The sequence below is a fragment of the Triturus cristatus genome, chromosome 5_1 (genome assembly GCF_964204655.1).
Source record: "Triturus cristatus chromosome 5_1, aTriCri1.1, whole genome shotgun sequence".
Taxonomy (NCBI): Eukaryota; Metazoa; Chordata; class Amphibia; order Caudata; family Salamandridae; genus Triturus; species Triturus cristatus.
In genome coordinates this window covers 527,486,488-527,503,053 of record NC_140587.1, presented here as the reverse complement: position 1 = coordinate 527,503,053, position 16,566 = coordinate 527,486,488, and the positions used below count along the sequence as shown (strand labels likewise).

At 42.1% G+C, this 16,566-nt stretch overlaps 1 protein-coding gene across 3 annotated transcripts in view; it reads left to right on the top strand.

The window, feature by feature from the left end:
- LOC146831152 (uncharacterized) overlaps nucleotides 1–16,566 on the top strand; it is a 1,851,363-nt gene that overhangs the window by 1,092,100 nt on the left and 742,697 nt on the right. For all 3 annotated transcript variants that reach the window (XM_085605390.1, XM_085605389.1, XM_085605391.1), the window contains 2 exons: nucleotides 11,666–11,728; nucleotides 14,223–14,332. In XM_085605390.1, the coding sequence (XP_085461516.1) occupies nucleotides 11,666–11,728; nucleotides 14,223–14,332 (173 nt within the window). The remainder of the gene's footprint in view (nucleotides 1–11,665; nucleotides 11,729–14,222; nucleotides 14,333–16,566) is intronic.

The following is a 16,566-nucleotide window of genomic DNA, read 5'->3' as shown; positions in this document are numbered from 1 at the left end:
AGAAAATGGACTGAGATCAATGCGTCAACCCTTTTAGAGTAAAATGGATAAATCATTCCTGGCAGTCTCTGTCCTTAACCACAAGAAGGCCACTGCTCGACTGTGGTAGCTGAAGCCATGGTGCAACTTCTAAACATATAACAATGACCCAGCTACAATTCAAAGGACCAATAAAAGCCTGAAAAGTTGAGTCTCGTTACATAAAGACTTATAACCCCTCACCTTTACGAGGATTTCTAGAAACGGTTGATTGGCTTTAATGTTTTTCAGCTAAGGGCGAGAGCCTGATTGTGATGAAAATGAAAATATGTCATTAAAGAATGTTAATTCATATAATTATCCCAATACTGACTGAAAAGGTAGATACGTAGTCAATACTATATGACATGCTTGTGAACCCTCAAATGTAGTCCTATTTTAAATAAATTAAAAAAATTCATATGTGCAAAGTAACTTTAGCCTGCTATATTTGATAAGCGTCACTGAAGGGTATTTATTGCATGGAGAATATTTTAAAACTGTGCGGTGTTCTCTTTTTTAGTTGGATTCATGCCCTACTGTCTTAATTTACAGCACTGCTCCTCGACAAACTCCTAGAATAAAACTAATATTTTTCAGATTAGCTGTAAGATTTCTTCTTTGTACTTCTTTTGTGGATTTCGTGAGAGGTTTCTATTCTAAGCAGCTTGACTAGGTAGCCGTTCCAAAGCTTTTCCGTTTAATAAAGCAATTTAAACTTTTCCGTACCTCAGTATGTTAGATGTCACTAATTTAACCTCTTTGTGCCCGCCATTTATTCTTCAACTTAGTTCAGAAGACAGAAATGTTGCTGGAATATTTTTTTTTCCATTAACCTCTTTAACTATAAGTTTAGTTTCTGTGCAAGTGCTATTTTATAGGTATTGTAGCCAGTACTACTGCATCTAATTTAAGTGCAGTAACAGTAGAAGGAACCATTACAGACGCAGTCGGCGGGTGCAGGTGAGACCATCCAAAAAGCCAGCAGTAGCAAGGAAATATGAGCTTTGATGACTCGAACTCCAGGCACCACGTTACATACTCTACAAAAAGATACCATTATAAGTGCAAGATTGAAGACAAAATTAGTACTTTTCAGCCTGGTTTCTCATGTTCTCTCTGCTGCCTCGCTTTATTTGAACTAGGCTTGCCCTTTTCAAGAAAATAAATATGTAGGCGATATGCTTGTAGGCCACAGATATCGTGAATTATTGTCTATGTTGAGTACCAGTCTGCTCTGTTGTTTGGGTAATGCCATTGCCAAGCAGTACATACTGTTGTTCATTCTGACAGTCTTACTTTTATTTCTAATTTTTATGTTCACAATCAAAGAGTTGTGTAATGCAGCACTGTTTACCTTTGCTAATCCTTCTAATGATCTGTGTAGGGTGTATTTTGTCTCACCTACATAAAATACTACCCATGTTTAAATACATTGGATAGCATTATCTGATTAGAAATATATGATTTCCTAATAGTTGTGTCTCAATCCCCATGAGCAACTTTGTAGATACACATTTCCGAGATTCATATGTTAAGAAAACAAACTGTAAATGTATAAAACGATTATAGAGTATATACGTGTGGACATACAATTTTGGATCTCAGGTTAAATTGTTTTTCTGGCCTGCAAATATAGCCATAGATAACGTCATGGATTGCAATGAAAACCCATCAAATGTCTTGCAGAAATGACGCCCTTAAATCAAAAAGTCAGTCATTTACTCCAAATGAAAAAAAGTTAAAAGGAGAAAGGCGTAGTTTGTGGGATAAGCTTCACACACCAGTGATTATCCGTGACTTTGGTGAAGAATCAAATGGAATATCGAGGGAAGAATGGTTCAGACTTGTCACTAGATAACAGTTCTATCCTACCTGGACATTTTGGGCTTAATATTAAGCAAAACAGTTCTTCTGTTGGCAGATTTGTGGATTTTATGTTCTCATTCTGAAATCATACGTGGTAAACCTACATAATTAGCCAGTAGGCTACTGTTAATGTGAATGTAATTATCTACAAAATGCTTTATGAAATAATGCAATGTCCAAAATTTACCTTTAAAAATGAAGTGTGTTAAATGCAAAAATGTAGTAGGCAACCTAACTTAAATTTTATAGGAATGTAGCATAGATTCTTAACTTGACATAACTGAGGATGCCATGATTCAACATGAAGGCACATTAATGCAAAATGCTTGTTTTTCACTTTAAACAACAGTTTTGCAAATTGGTTTTCTTCTATTTGCTGCAGACATTGCAATTTCTGAAGCTACTGTTTATTAGCCAAATAATAGACATTTGTTGTATTAGGTGACTGATAGTGAAGTTAAAACCACAAAAGATACAGATGACAGAGAGGATGATTCATGGGAAGATGTGTTGGAAAACAAGAAAGGATGTGCCGCAACATTCAAGGGCACTTGGTTTAAAGATGATTGTACTCTGGTGAGAAGATGGGGAGTAAACCTGTTCCCAGGAGCCTGTTGAAAACGTATTGGTCAACATGAAGAAGAAAGAACATTAATGTTGCAACATAGAAAATGTGTGTTTTATTAGTGCATGTTCTCCGACTAGGCAGGGCAGATTGCATTTTTCACTCATCCTTTTCCTTAGACTGAGAGCAGCATCTCTTTCTATTCCCCTTTTCCTAGACTCTCTGAGAGGAGACTCTTTACTGAGTTTTGTTGGACATCTGTTTATGAGAAGCCTTCGTTTATTTCTTGATCTGCTGTTGTTTGAGCTGAGAATACTTTCCAGCTTATTTGGCTAAAGCTTCATTCTTATGCTTGATTATCTCATCAGGACCCTTCATGGGTATCTGAACTGACACCTTTAATCCTTCTTGCATTGATCCTGACTAAGTTTAGAATAGGGTAGTTTCTTTATGAACACGCTTTTAAATTTCATTGTATTGAGTCTCTATTTAATTTGCTAAATTGACTTACTGCATTACTAAATATTAATTGATTGATCTGTTAACCTTTAATCGTGAAACTTGGAAAATAATACTTTAATAAAACCCTTTACCTCACATTCAACTCTCTTTATTGACTGAACTAAAGTAATGATAATTGCTAACATTTGAGATTGACATCAGCATCTTACTTCTCTGTTCACATCAAAGATTTATCGACCTATACGCAGGGTTAATGATGATGAGTTCCACTTTTCAGACAGTCCTACCACATATTGCTTTAATTGCATTATCCTATGGATTTGTGGCCATTTCCCATTGCCGTACTTTGTGCCCTTGTGTGCGCCTGAAAAAACATGAATTGATTCTGTCTGGCCTGGCCCAGTTTGAATGTGATAAGTATTTTTTGTGGCCAATCACGAGTTCTCAGGCAATGGGTCCTGCATGGTCAAGGCTGAGAACCCTTCATATTCATGGGCCAAAGTATGGTGTGCAACATCACACCTTACTCATTTGTACTGCTTCAGTGAAAAGTAGTAAGTGCCCAGATTCATAATAATGGTCTTCATTGACAGTCATACTGCCTCAAATCAGGAAAAAACAGAGACCTGCTAGAGAACATTGTAGCTGCCATGATGACCTAAAGGTTTTGCTTTAGAAATATCCAGTCAACTCCTAAATTAGATACTGCATGGATTCCTTAAATGCTTTGCCTGGTCCTTCTTGACTGCAAGTTTGCCCGAAGATGAATTATTGTCTTCCTTGTTTTCCTTCAATGAAGAGGTTGACCATAGAGTGACATCTCGTCTTCTCAGGAGCTAAAGATTGCATTGCACCCCTGCCAAAGTGACACCATATTTGTATGCAAATACATGGTTAACAATCTGATGGTGGTCTTCATGAAGGTTTGCAGGATAGCTGTCAGGCAAAAAGAATGGGGATATGGACGGCAATTTTTGCCTGCCCCCTCCAAGAATGTCAGACCAAGCCTCATTGATTCCTATTTTCAGCTGAGGCTACTGTTATTATGGCACTGCTCTCCAGAGGCAGGAAGATCGTTATGGTTGGTTCATTGTTAGTCACCCCTGGGAGAATTGTGGCATGGGTACAGTGCTAAAGGGATGGCTAGTCACAGCATGCTGGAAGATCAGTAAAGATGTCCAGGAAGGTGTGGATTCAACTTAATATAGGAAGATAATTAAGTCTGGCAGAATCAGGTGCATGTGAGGTGATGAAGTGGTAGGCAGTGTTGGGGAGAAATCAGTTATTTATAGGGGTGGTAAGAAAGAATTGGATCAGAGTCAGTCAAGGAGTTTGTGAGATGAGTGCAACTAGAGCAGCAGCGCTACTCAACGAGATTTGATTGTTCCCAGTATTCTGCTATACAATAGGCTCACTCTCGCTGTCATTCTGTCTCCATGTGCCTTTTGCTTATTCCTGAGATTTCTGCCATTATGCTGCCAGCTTTGCTGCCTGTGCTTGACCCTGGCTTTTCTCCACCATTTATTGCTATTTCTGATTAGTTATATCACTTCAGCTTCTTTGATTATTAAATTAATATTTACCTCCATGATTGTATAGTTTACACAAACATACCCATCAGTATGACATCTTTTGGTTGGTTTACATTTCATGGATGGTTGTGGGTGGATCACAGGTGATGAAATAGGTAGATCTGAAGTTGACTTCTGATAGGCTTGAAAGGTTTTGGGGTTCCTTGAATGTGCAGATGAGTTAGTGGTAGTGGGGCTCGGGCCGGTATGCAAATGGAATAACAGGGCCTTGGGCAGAGTTTGACCAAAGAGTTCAAAGACTGTGCTGATGTGTGTCTTGTGACAGGAGTTCGAAGATGATCTATGCCTACAACAGGAGGCATTGTGTGTGGTATTCATACAGGGTACCAGGAGTGGTGTGAGCTATTCATGGTGTGTGCTGTTCATGGAGTGAGCCAGGACTGCATTGTGCTATATTGAGTGCTCTTCACAAAGAGTATGTTGACTGATCTGTGCTCTTCAAACCTGGTAATCTCACTGGAACGTGCTATATGTATAGTGGAAACTGAGTAGCCTGTCAGTTATTTTGGCCCTGATTACGATGTTGGGCGAAACCATTGTGGAATGGAAACAGCCAACCTCAAGTCAGCGGTTCCGAAAGCATAATTTGGATGTGACCACACACAGTGCGGTCAGAAGCATACATTTTTCTATGGGAGCTTCTGCGGCGGGCGGAAAACGTCCGCAGCATAAGCTTCCGTAGAAAAATGGATGGTGCCTGCCAAATGCAGCAGGGTTGTTTAGGAGGGCACCTATGTGCCCCCCAGGGCTAAATGTAGATGGCGAGGGGGGCCCTGCCAGGGGCCCCCAAAGTCAGTTTTGGACAGCCAATCCATGTCGGAAAGGCTGACAGTGATTGGCTGTCAGAAACCGACATCATAATCCCAATGGCAGAAAAACCGTCCTTAAAGAATTATGAGACCTTTCCGACTGGCCAATGGGCTCCTTGAGTCCATCGGAACTACGTCAGATTCCCCAGCCAGTTTAAACTCTGACCGCCATCATCAAAATACGGCGGTCGGACTTGAAACCTACAATGTAAATCATAAAGCCTTCGACCGCTGGTCGGAGGCTTTCCGACCGGCATTGTATTTAGGCCCTTAGTTGTTATTGCATTGTTTGAAATCAAAGTGGTATTAGTGATGTCGAGGTTGCTCACACTTCATGATTTCAGTGATGCCACTCATTTAATCACATTTTCTATGGTGGCTTCTATGTGATAGGCTCACAATCTTATTGCACTCTGGTCTGAGTCACATGATGTACCTTTCCTATATTGTCATTTTACGATTATTACCATTTAAAATCATAAAAGCAGATTCTTTATTTGAAAGAATAGCATTTCAACTTCCTGAAAGTCATCGCCAAATGCATTCTCCACCCTGTTGGAGCTGCAGGAATTGCAAAGATATCGGAGGCAGATCCTTTCTACTGGCAAGTTGAAAAATTCAGATTAGGGCATTTTCCCTACCTGCAAAGTTTAGGAGCCAGTATTCAGATTTTACTTAATGGAAGAAAATACACGTTTTTTTTCAGGATTTTAAATAATTGATCAACTATTTATTTGTCAAAATGTTTATGTAAGTAATTTTGAAGTCAGGTTTCAAACTATCACAATCACGTTATATTTTATGCATAATAAAATCGAAAATATTACAATTAATTTACCATTCTAACAACTGACTATAATGAGATAGGTCTTGAATCACAAAGTGAGGTGAAAAGTCAGAAAATTTCTTTTGTAACAGCACTCCTACAGTTGGAGAAAATGTATAACTTTTTTAAAATAAAAAAAAGATTTCAAACAATACCAGGAATACTCTTAGAAAACTATAAATCCAAATGATTTGGAAGAATCAGATCTGGCTGGCTCCTTGATGAAAAAGGCAGTACATGGCTTTGCAAGAGAACCGGATGCTTTGATCACTCTCTCCATTCTCATGGGCTTTAATGGCAAAAAGGTTGCTTCAATGAGAGGGTAAGGCTGAGAGGGTATGGGGGCCTTTTTGGATTGCTTACTACCGCATCCCAGATAGTTTCTATATTTAATTAAAAGTATGTTAAAAGGATGTTACAAAGTGAACCATATTCAATATTTCCACAGGTTGATTAGTAGCTTTGTTGATGTGGTTTATGTAGAATTTTCGCCCCACCCCCTTCACGGCTCTAAAATTCACAGAGCACCCAATTTAAATGTTTTTTCTGAAGACAGTCTGACTTTTCATTCAATGTAGGTTTAAGTGCAATCCAGGACTTTCAATATAGGCTCTGATGGACCATACCCCGCGCTTATTTCACCTAGCCCTTCGTTCATTTACCATGCGAAAACTGGCAGTTCTAAGAATAAGTGATGTGAAATGGGGCCCTGGTTTTGCTGAAACCGTAATTATGTTTTTGGTGAAGCCAGTAGAGACCATAAATGTCAATTTACCAAGATTCAAAGGGCAATGTATTGGCATCAAACACGTTTTGACCCTTTAACTACCAATAGCATCACATTGTTGATACATTGTCCTTCAACAGTTTCTTATTTTCTGATGCGGCAGTAGCGGAAGGGCAAAGAGTTGAAATTTAGCCTACTAGACCACCCATTTGGGCCCTTATTTATAGGGATTTGACGGAGGGTAGCGCAGCAAGTCACCTTGCTGCACTGCCCTACGTCAAAGTGAAAGGGCAGGAATGCACTGCAGTTATCTAATATGGTGCCTTCCTGTACTTTACCCCAGCACTGGCATTGTTTCGGCAGCCTAGCACCAACGCATCATCATGGTGCAAGGGTGCCTGTGTTGTCAGCAGGATTGTTTTTGTGCAGGATGGCGCACCTTCCGACACAAAAACAAAACTGAGAGGCATTTTCCTCTTTCTATGTGTGCTGCAGAGCAGCACACATGGAAAGAGAAATAAACGAGGAGAAATAAAGTTATTTCTCCTTGTTACACCTCACCTCCGGAGGCATAAGGCTTTGGTGCTTCGCCAGGTTCCCTTGTCTTGCAAATCTGAGGAAGCATAAAAATCCATGGGTGTTGCATGGGAACACCCACCGCAATGCCCATGGAACGCCTCCCGAGCGCAGAGTAAAGCAACACAGCGATTTGTGCTGCCTTTCCTTTCTACATACCTATGAGGACATTCAAAACCACGCAAAGAGGCTTTGTGTGATCTCATAGATATGATTTTTTAGTTTGCGCCGCCAGAGCATCACAAAAGTGATGCTTCAGCGGCGCAAGCGTCTCCTCAATATGTCTCCTGATGTCTGTTGAGAGGCATATTGAAACTTACCAAGAACATAGAGGGGCTTTGAATCCACCCATTGGTTCCCATTAGTTTGTTGGCTTTAATTCTCACTCTTCATTCATATATGCATGGACCATCGCCTCTTTGCGATCTCTTTGATTTGCTGGCATCACTACTTCCACCGCTTGTTTTCAAGCACTACTTTTTTCCTTTTGTGCGAAGCACTACGTCAAAGTGCATGTGTTTTCAAGCCACATCTCCCTCTGCACTCTGTTTTGCTCTCAGTTGCCTGACCTCCTCCCTCTTGCACTCAACCATGTGCTTTCCCCCATTGCTTTCCCCCACATGTGCCCTCTATTGTGCTTTTGCTCTCACTCCTGTTGCGTTCTCGTCCCCTCCAGTCCACTCATTGCTTTTACATTCACTCCCATGTTTCTTCACCATTTCCCCCCTCTCTGCCCTATGTTGCTGCGGCATTTGCTCCCCTCCCCCCCTCTTGTTTTTTCCACTAACCCACCCGCAATACAGAAAAATGCTTTATCACATTATATTTTTTTTTACTTACCGACCCAACTTGGACTGGTAAAAAGAAAAAAAAAACACCCACTTGCATCTTCTATATATTTGTTTGGTGAGAACGCGTGTTGCATATGCCAACAAAATGATCTTACTGCTGTCTCAAAGGCATTTTAATTTTTTTTTTACCACACTGCAGAGCTTTGTGAATACTTTGAAGCATAGCTAAAAACCACTGGCAAAGTGAATTGGCCACAAGGGCCCGATCTATTGGCTTTGCCAATGCTTGTTATTCCTGCCACTAAGAGAACGGACAGTAAGGGCAATGCCACCAGCACCAAAGAGCATGGCAGGAGTAGCAATTCCTACTACTTCTTACGTCCATTTTTATAAACTATGCTATAATCTGACTTTCCTTAATTGTCAGTCGGTGAATCCAGAAAGATATTTCCGAGCTTTGAAAGTTAAAAGTTATTGCCCCTAAGTACTATGTTCATTCATGGTGAGAAAGCAAAGTCTTAGTGAACTGTGTTCCCTCGAGTACCTTCATTTCTCTGCCTTTTGCATGTTCAGTCCTTGCATTTAGATGTTTGCAGTTCACATGAGCAGGTGCTTTGCGGATGGGGTAATTTCCCAAGGTGAGTACTGTTCTGTTTGTCTTTAAGCACTGTTTTTCCTCCATGCCACTAACCTACCTTTTAGTTTCCTCTTCTCCTATCTGTGGCCTGTTTTCCTTCCCTCTGAATTCTGCCCATTTCAAATATTTTTTTTCTGCATCCCTTCTTTTAAGTTGTTGCTTTATATTTCCTACTGTTGGACCTCTCAGCCTTAGGGCGCTCTCCCCCTACATTTTTGCCCTTTGCCTCCCACTTTAACCATACATTTTGGTTGGACTTAGGACTCTGGGCACCTTATCACTGCTAAACAGTGCTAAGGTGAAGGTGCTCTCCCCTAAAAACATGATGACATTGACATACCTGCCGCAGGCCCCTGCCCTCGCAGTGAGGCCTAACCCTCCATAGGCTAAGATAGAGTACCCCCCCCCCCTTATATCACTTTATTGGATAACTTCTGAACGGGACATAATAGGTATGTCACGTTTGGTATGGTTGGAATGGTGGTGGGGAACCCTCTCTAGTGTTGTATTTGGTTTGGGCATTATTGTCTCCAAAATACCACTTTTAGAAAGTGGGCATTTTCCTGCCCTGCACTTAGTTCTGTACACTGCCGACTCCCCCTCCCATCTGCATGCTGATGGCCTCCCCCGGCTGTGAGGAGGGAGTGGTGATTTACACCTTTCCATTTGAATAGGCTGGGCCTGGCTGCCCCACAATAGACTTAACGACCCTGCTTTTGTCACTGCAGACAGCCAGGTCAGGGAAGACAGGGAACAGCCCAGAACCCCCCAGACCCATCCAGAAGCTTCTGCCCCCTTCTAGTGGCTAGGCACCTGGGTATAAAAGGGAGGGTCCTAGCCACACATCTTGGTTACACTACTGGACCAAGGAGAAACTCTCCTGGAGTAAAGACTTCTGCGCCAGGAGGATTGTCACTTTGCTGAGTGTGACTGTTCCCAGAAACTGCTACCCCGTTTTGCTGAGCTACCCTACAGCCTGCTGATCTTGCCCTATCAGGGGGAGCTCAAGAACATCTCGAGTGTCTCCACACCTTGCTGACTGGCCCCTGTCCTTCATGAAGTAGCAGGGGGTAAAGTTTTCAAGAACTGTGGGCAAAGTTTTCAAGAACTGTGGGGTTTGTAAGCAGGCGCAGTGGTTGCGTGCTTACAAACAGCCCTGCCAGCACTGGGATCTGCGTGAAGCCTGGAGCGTGATTGCAAAAATTGCTTTGCGCCCCATCACCGCCACTGGCCCGGGTGAAACATTAACAGAATCGCCACACAAGTGCTCCGTGGCCGTCACCGCCGCGGGCCCGAGTCGTCAGCAAGCGCACCAACTTCAGAAGGGGAATAACGCCGCGATCCCCAGTGGCGAGGCGTTGCCTGGAAACCTGGATTCCCCTGGGACGTGCCGCACCTGGAGAAGGAGCCGCGCTCGAAGTCGGAAGGGCTGCTCCGCTCCTCCCCCGTGCAGCACCAGCACAGATCAAGCACCCCTAGGATCAGAGAAGACTCGCACCTGCACCTGCACTCGTCTCCCCAGGTAACACTTCCAAGGCGTGCAGAGTCGCTGTGTGGGGCGGGTTGCGGGCCTGCAGGACTGTTTTGGGGCATTTTTGAGAGCGGGCCTGCCATGGACTGTATTTGACTGATAGCGGGCCTGTCGAGGCATATTGACTCTGCGTTAAGTTGTTTGAAGCATTGAAAGGCATTGACCATGGAGCCAGCATAACAGGTATGAGCTAGTTTTGCGGCAACAGGGGCACCGTTACACCAGAAAAAAGAAAGAGGGACAGACGCTCATAACATTTCAACTACTACAAGTCAATAACTGTCTCCACCTCAAACCTGTGACTATCTTACCCCAGTGCATGTGACTGAGGAGGTACTGAATCCGCAAGCTCACTTTTGTAACAGCCTCCTCAAAAGACATTTTACTGGAAACCTTTTATTGTGATTCTTGTCGTTTTTGATCTTACCAAAATTTAGATAAAGATACTTTTATTTTTCTTAAACCGGTGTGGTGTCCTGTGGTGGGGTTTCACTGGACTACTGTGTGTGTGTTACGCAAATACGTTACAAATTGCCTTGTGAGTTAGGCCTTCCTGCTCTGCGCCAAGCTACCAGAGGGTGGTCTAGGGTGTTTTGGGACCTACCCTTTTGGAAGTGTTGGTCCCTACTTGCACAAGGGTGCGACCGCTGCCAACTAGAGACCCCGTTTCTAACACCTGCGTTCTAATGTCAAGACTAGTTTTCCCCAACAGTCTTACAATATTATACTAAAATAAGGTCCCTTTAGCGACCTCCAAAAACTGCTAAACACCATCAGTGACGGACAAAGCAGTACTGCAGTGTGGTGTCCTTGACAGTACAGAATACTGAAACGGTGGTCATCAGCACCATAAACTGGCAAGTGCTTATGTAGACTTGATGGAAACTTACAAACTTGACATGCAGAAACTAATCCATTTTGTTTGGGTGTGGAGTAGGTATGGCAAACGATATTAACTACTTCGATTTTATTACCACACTCACATCATACAATCAATTGTCCTCTTGAGTGGCAAATTATTATAATTTCAGGTATTGTATTATGAAAAAATCACAGTGTGATTTTCTGGGGAATACTACGTTTTGCAGAGACACCGATTATGTGTACCAGTCTGGAGTTTATTTTGATATGATCGTTGTAGAGTTATTGGATGTTTGCATTTAGTGCCTACATTGAGAAGCTATTGTCAATGGTCAAATGAGAAATGAAAGTGTCTTGCAAGTTACATCATATTTCCAAACCTGCATGTTTCTCTCTTTTAGGCAGAGCATATGCGAAATGAGTTAAATGTATCTGAGAAGAAACATAAGGATGCACAAAATGAGGTATGCTATTTTTTTAAGCGTGTTGTTTTATTAATACTATTCAATAGCCAGTTTCCCAGTGCATTTAAAGTGTGTAACTCAGGGGGTAGAACTTCGACACAACATAAATACTGCAGCACATTGCCTCGAAAACCAGGAATTCACAATTTGTCTTGACAACGCAAGTAGTCGCCAAGTGAGTAATTGACTGTGACGCTAAGATTACCATGTTCATGATTGGTGGCTGCTCTACTTCGTATTTTTCTTTGTATTCTGCGACTTTTATAAAAATAGGACTACAAGTCCCAGAATTCAAAGAAATAACTAGGGCTGGAGCATCACATCACACATGGACCTGTGTAACTTAACAGCTATGCAAAGTACAGTATTTCTGTTCTTATTTAAGACTAAGATGCTGATAAACCTTAGTAATATCACTTGAAGGTTCAACACCTCTGAGAGGGAACTTGCAGGGCATGCGCAGTGCCACCGACAACACTGGCATCTCAGAAAGGATGCAAGTCTGTCTCAGATTTGTATTTAACCAACCACTTGTTAACCTAAAGTAGACATTGCCGCCCACTTGTTAACCTAAAGTAGACATTGCCGCCTGCCCTCAGTTAACGGAGTGGACTGGGCCCACAAAGCCTATATGGATAGAAGAAAGGAGCGGGGACAAAGTTTGTGTGAGTCAGTGGACAGCGAGTCTCTAGAGGCAAGCAAAGATGTAGTGGACTTTATCATATAAAGAGCCAGATATGTAGTTTCGAGAAAGAGTAGTCTTCAATCAACCTCAAGTTTTTTTTTGCTTCTATTTCCAATAGTTTTAGTTGTCATCATTTCGTACACACTAATTATGTCACCGATGCCCCCCCCTCCGCGCCCCTTTGTAAATAACAATACTAGGCCTCTTCAAGACAGCCACATTTGCATTTAGAAAATCTCACACGCGATCAAATCGATCTACTTTCTAACTCCTGCAAAGTGACATACAAAAAACAGAAGGCCACAGTTCACAAACAAGATGGCTGAACAGCAACCACGTGACTCGAGGCAGCATTTACTGTTATTGATTAACCCGAATGCTGCATAGGAACGTATATTCATATTGTCTTTTCCCGCAGTTTTGCTAAGGGACAAAAAAGCTTGAGGCAAATGTTTAGTGCCCCCAGGCTGTTGTGATTTGCGTGGTGCGTGAGCAGGGTCAAGTTGGGGTCAGGAGGGGCAGAAAAAGTTTGCACAAAGAGAGAAAACGAGCCTTATTTAACTAGAGGACAGCTAAGCCTATTGAAAGCATGGCGGCGGGAATATTTAGATCTTTCTTTGACCATTTTCACATAATTGAGCTCTGTGTTTGGTTGGGACTTTCCTGACAAGTTGCCTGATTTATGAAACATGTCTGAGCAATGACATATTGTCTGCTACATCCCATTCTGCTCGGTGCATTTTTCTTCCTTCGTTTAACTGGCAAGGCAACTGCAAATTTAATAATACATGGTAATGTTTTAAAGACCTTTTTAAAAGAAAGGAAAATTGCTTCTACATTAGCATTATCTATTCTGGTGCATTAATATGCATACCAGATGGTCCTCAAAAGGGCAAGAAGAGGTTATTTTGATTTGATTTTAATTAGATATATATTGTCTCTTCCATTACATTTTACCCACACCACTACTGTAAGTGGCTTTTAAGTGCAATGTTCAAAGATATATCACATTCTGAACTTGTAAACGTCAATGGTGCCTTATTTTGTTCGCCGCTCACAAATGGAACACTGTGCTCTAATGAACCTTTCCGCGGTTAGAGTCCTGCGTTATCAGTTGAAGGTAAAAGTATTAATGAGGTTTTCGTACGGTTATTTATACATCTGTATGAAGAGCTAATTTACATGTACAGTACGCTACGTGCTGCAAGCCATTAGTGGATAGGCTTCCACCATAGGAAAACTTGGAAGCGCAAAAAATACTTGTTTTCAAGAATTCCTCGGAACTCCCGCCGTCCCCCCACACCCAGAAAATAATTTATTTTAAATTATTGGATGTAAAGGTCTCGCAGATCCTCACTTGCTAAATTCTGCCAAATATTTCCTGGATTTGACATTCTGTACACTCAAAAGGCAGGGGGCCAACATCCGCGGTGCATCGCTGGTGAAAAGCTTGGCCAGGTAGGGCATAAAATGGCGGGGAAGAGTTTGGGATCTGAACTGAGGCGAAGAAAGAGGTTACCGCAGCTCAGCTGCATTTTATGAAATAAATCTGATTTGAATTAAAACAACCTCAGGAGGTAGACTAATGTATGTTATAATAAACTGGTAAAAGTGAAGCGTGGGAACGGTTCAGACATTCCTCGCAGCATATTGAATCAATTAATAGCATGTACGAGGAAACCCTGATTATTTGAAGGAGTGGAGAAAAATGACTTGATTCTTTACAAGTAGTAGAGTGTATTATTAGTATTCCAGATAGACTGTGTTCTACGGAGTCCATCACAGGCTTTGATCTGTCTGCGTCCACAGCTGGAAACCCTGCGCCGGGCTCTGGAAGCAGCACGAACTGACAGCAGTCGCCTCCATCAGGAAAGTGAGTTAGTGGTTGCAAATGTTAATCAGTGGATCAAAGAGCAAAAGTAAGTAAGAGTGAACCTTTTTTTCACCTGGTTTCATTTCCTAGGGCCCCTTAAATTCATAACCACGCTTCTCAACTTACCTCTCTGCATTTTATCTGCGCCTGCAAATGCTGGTTATGTTTTAATGCATATAAAACACGTTATTTTTTAGTGTTATTCTAATAAAGTCCATTGTCACGAAGAATGCCATCATCCGAAGAAATCCACTCCGCTTCACAAGGGCAATAAAACTGGAGAAGGTGTCTGCTGATACTGTAATAAATGTACGTCCAAACTTTGTGTCTGGCCTCGTGCCTTTGGGCAGCCAGGTGGCGTGATGCTCTCAATTGGATCACACACCCTTTCATGTGCTGGTGTATGTGTGTGTAGTTGTTTCCTTTTCGTTGCACTCTCCATGCACCATGAAAAGCACATGGTGATTTTATTGATGTCCTAGCTCTTTTTATTTATTGACAAACAATATGTCATTACCAGAGCCACTAGAATTATGAAAGTGTTTGACTGTGGCTTTTCTCGCACAGTTATGGATTTGCCACACCTGTCACATAATTCATCATTTTATGCATAGTTTGCAGATCATAACAAAAAATAGTTCCTAGCTCAAATGGATCAAAAGCTACTAAAAACGCTACCACATGTGTTTGCCTGCAGTGGCAGGCCTTTTGTCGCACAGAGGCATGTCATCTTTTAGTTGCTGATTGCAGTATTTAGGTGTTCAACTGATATTAGTTAGGCAAACCTTTGCTTACAGTGTTCATATGAGTAACAAGCATTGGCACAGCCGATAGGTCTAGCCTTTGGGACTTAAAAGTATTTAGCCATGCAGCACATTATCCTGGGTGCTACAACATCTACTGTGTGTTTTTTAGCATGGAAGATTTGACATTAATAGCCATATTATAGAACTGCATTGAGGAGTCCTTATTTAAAGTGTTATTTTTGTACAACTAAACTGCAGGGGACACATTAATAATAATAATAGGGGAGTGAATTAAAGTGACACAGAATTGAACAGAAGGGGTTGGGATGGTAGACTCACAGGGCAACAGCAGCTGGTATAACATGGTCAAGAGGGAAGTTTTTCTCTATACATACATACGGACTGAAGCAGCAGTAGTGATAATGTTGGAAAATGCCAATAAATAATTTTAGTAAAATCTAAAGCTCTTGGCCAACGCCAGACCTAATGACATGCCATATGAAAATGTGTTCCATGAACTATGTTCCCTGCCTATTCATGTCCAGCATTTTTTTTTGAATAAATTGTACAGAAACGTTAACCTTTTGCACCTTTCTTACAACAAATCTTGATGCTTGTGAACCCCAGAACATCTATGATGGGTCAGCCTTGCTTGGCACACCATTAAAGTATTTTAATATTATTTGGCAGCAACAGTGTGAAAATTGTTTTGTAAAATGTATTTTTTTAAATTTATTGAATGAGAACACTTTGATTGCAATCGGGCTTGCTCTTTTTGTGCAATGTTGTTCCAATACTTTCACAGCTGTCCAATCACCTAGTGGCATAATGTAAAAGGAGGGTCCCCCCTGCAGAATGTAAATAGAGACCCCGGAATCTCCCATATCTCACAGATATAGCTTGCCTTGGGCAGAATGAGGCCTCATCTGAAGGGTTGGAGCAGTGGCGGCTACTCCGCTATGGCGAAGGAGCGTCGCCCCACTGCTTTTAAGCAAGTGGGAAGCAGAAACATAAATTGATATTAACTTTGTGTTATTATCATTTTAAGATGCTTCCTGCTGCTTTGTGGACAGGTGAATGGGCGGGGCTTCTCTGCTCTCGGAGCAGGGCAGGAGAGGTGTGGTTTGCCCACTCCTAAGTGCACAATGACTGTTTGGTCGGCCCTCTAGGGCCACCCAAATCAATCATGCGCACTTTCCCCTTCTCCATGCAGGCTACATTACAGCCTGCATCGAGAACATGCCCAACACTACAGCCCTTGCTGAGGGCCATGTCATTGTAGCATTGCAATTGGCTTATGGGGAGGGAGCCTGGCTGCCTGCTTCCTGTTCCTGTCAGAGACAGAGGCAGGAGAGCAGAGAAGACACAGTACCCGGTCTCAAGGTAAGTTTAAAAAAAATCTTTTATTCCTATCCCTAACACCTCCCACGTGACCCCCACACCCGCCCTACCACCTGCAAGCCATGCCGGCCGCCACTGGGTTGGAGGGGAGGCCCCTGAAGTGCTGGAGGTCCCACTGACTGCAGGGGCTATG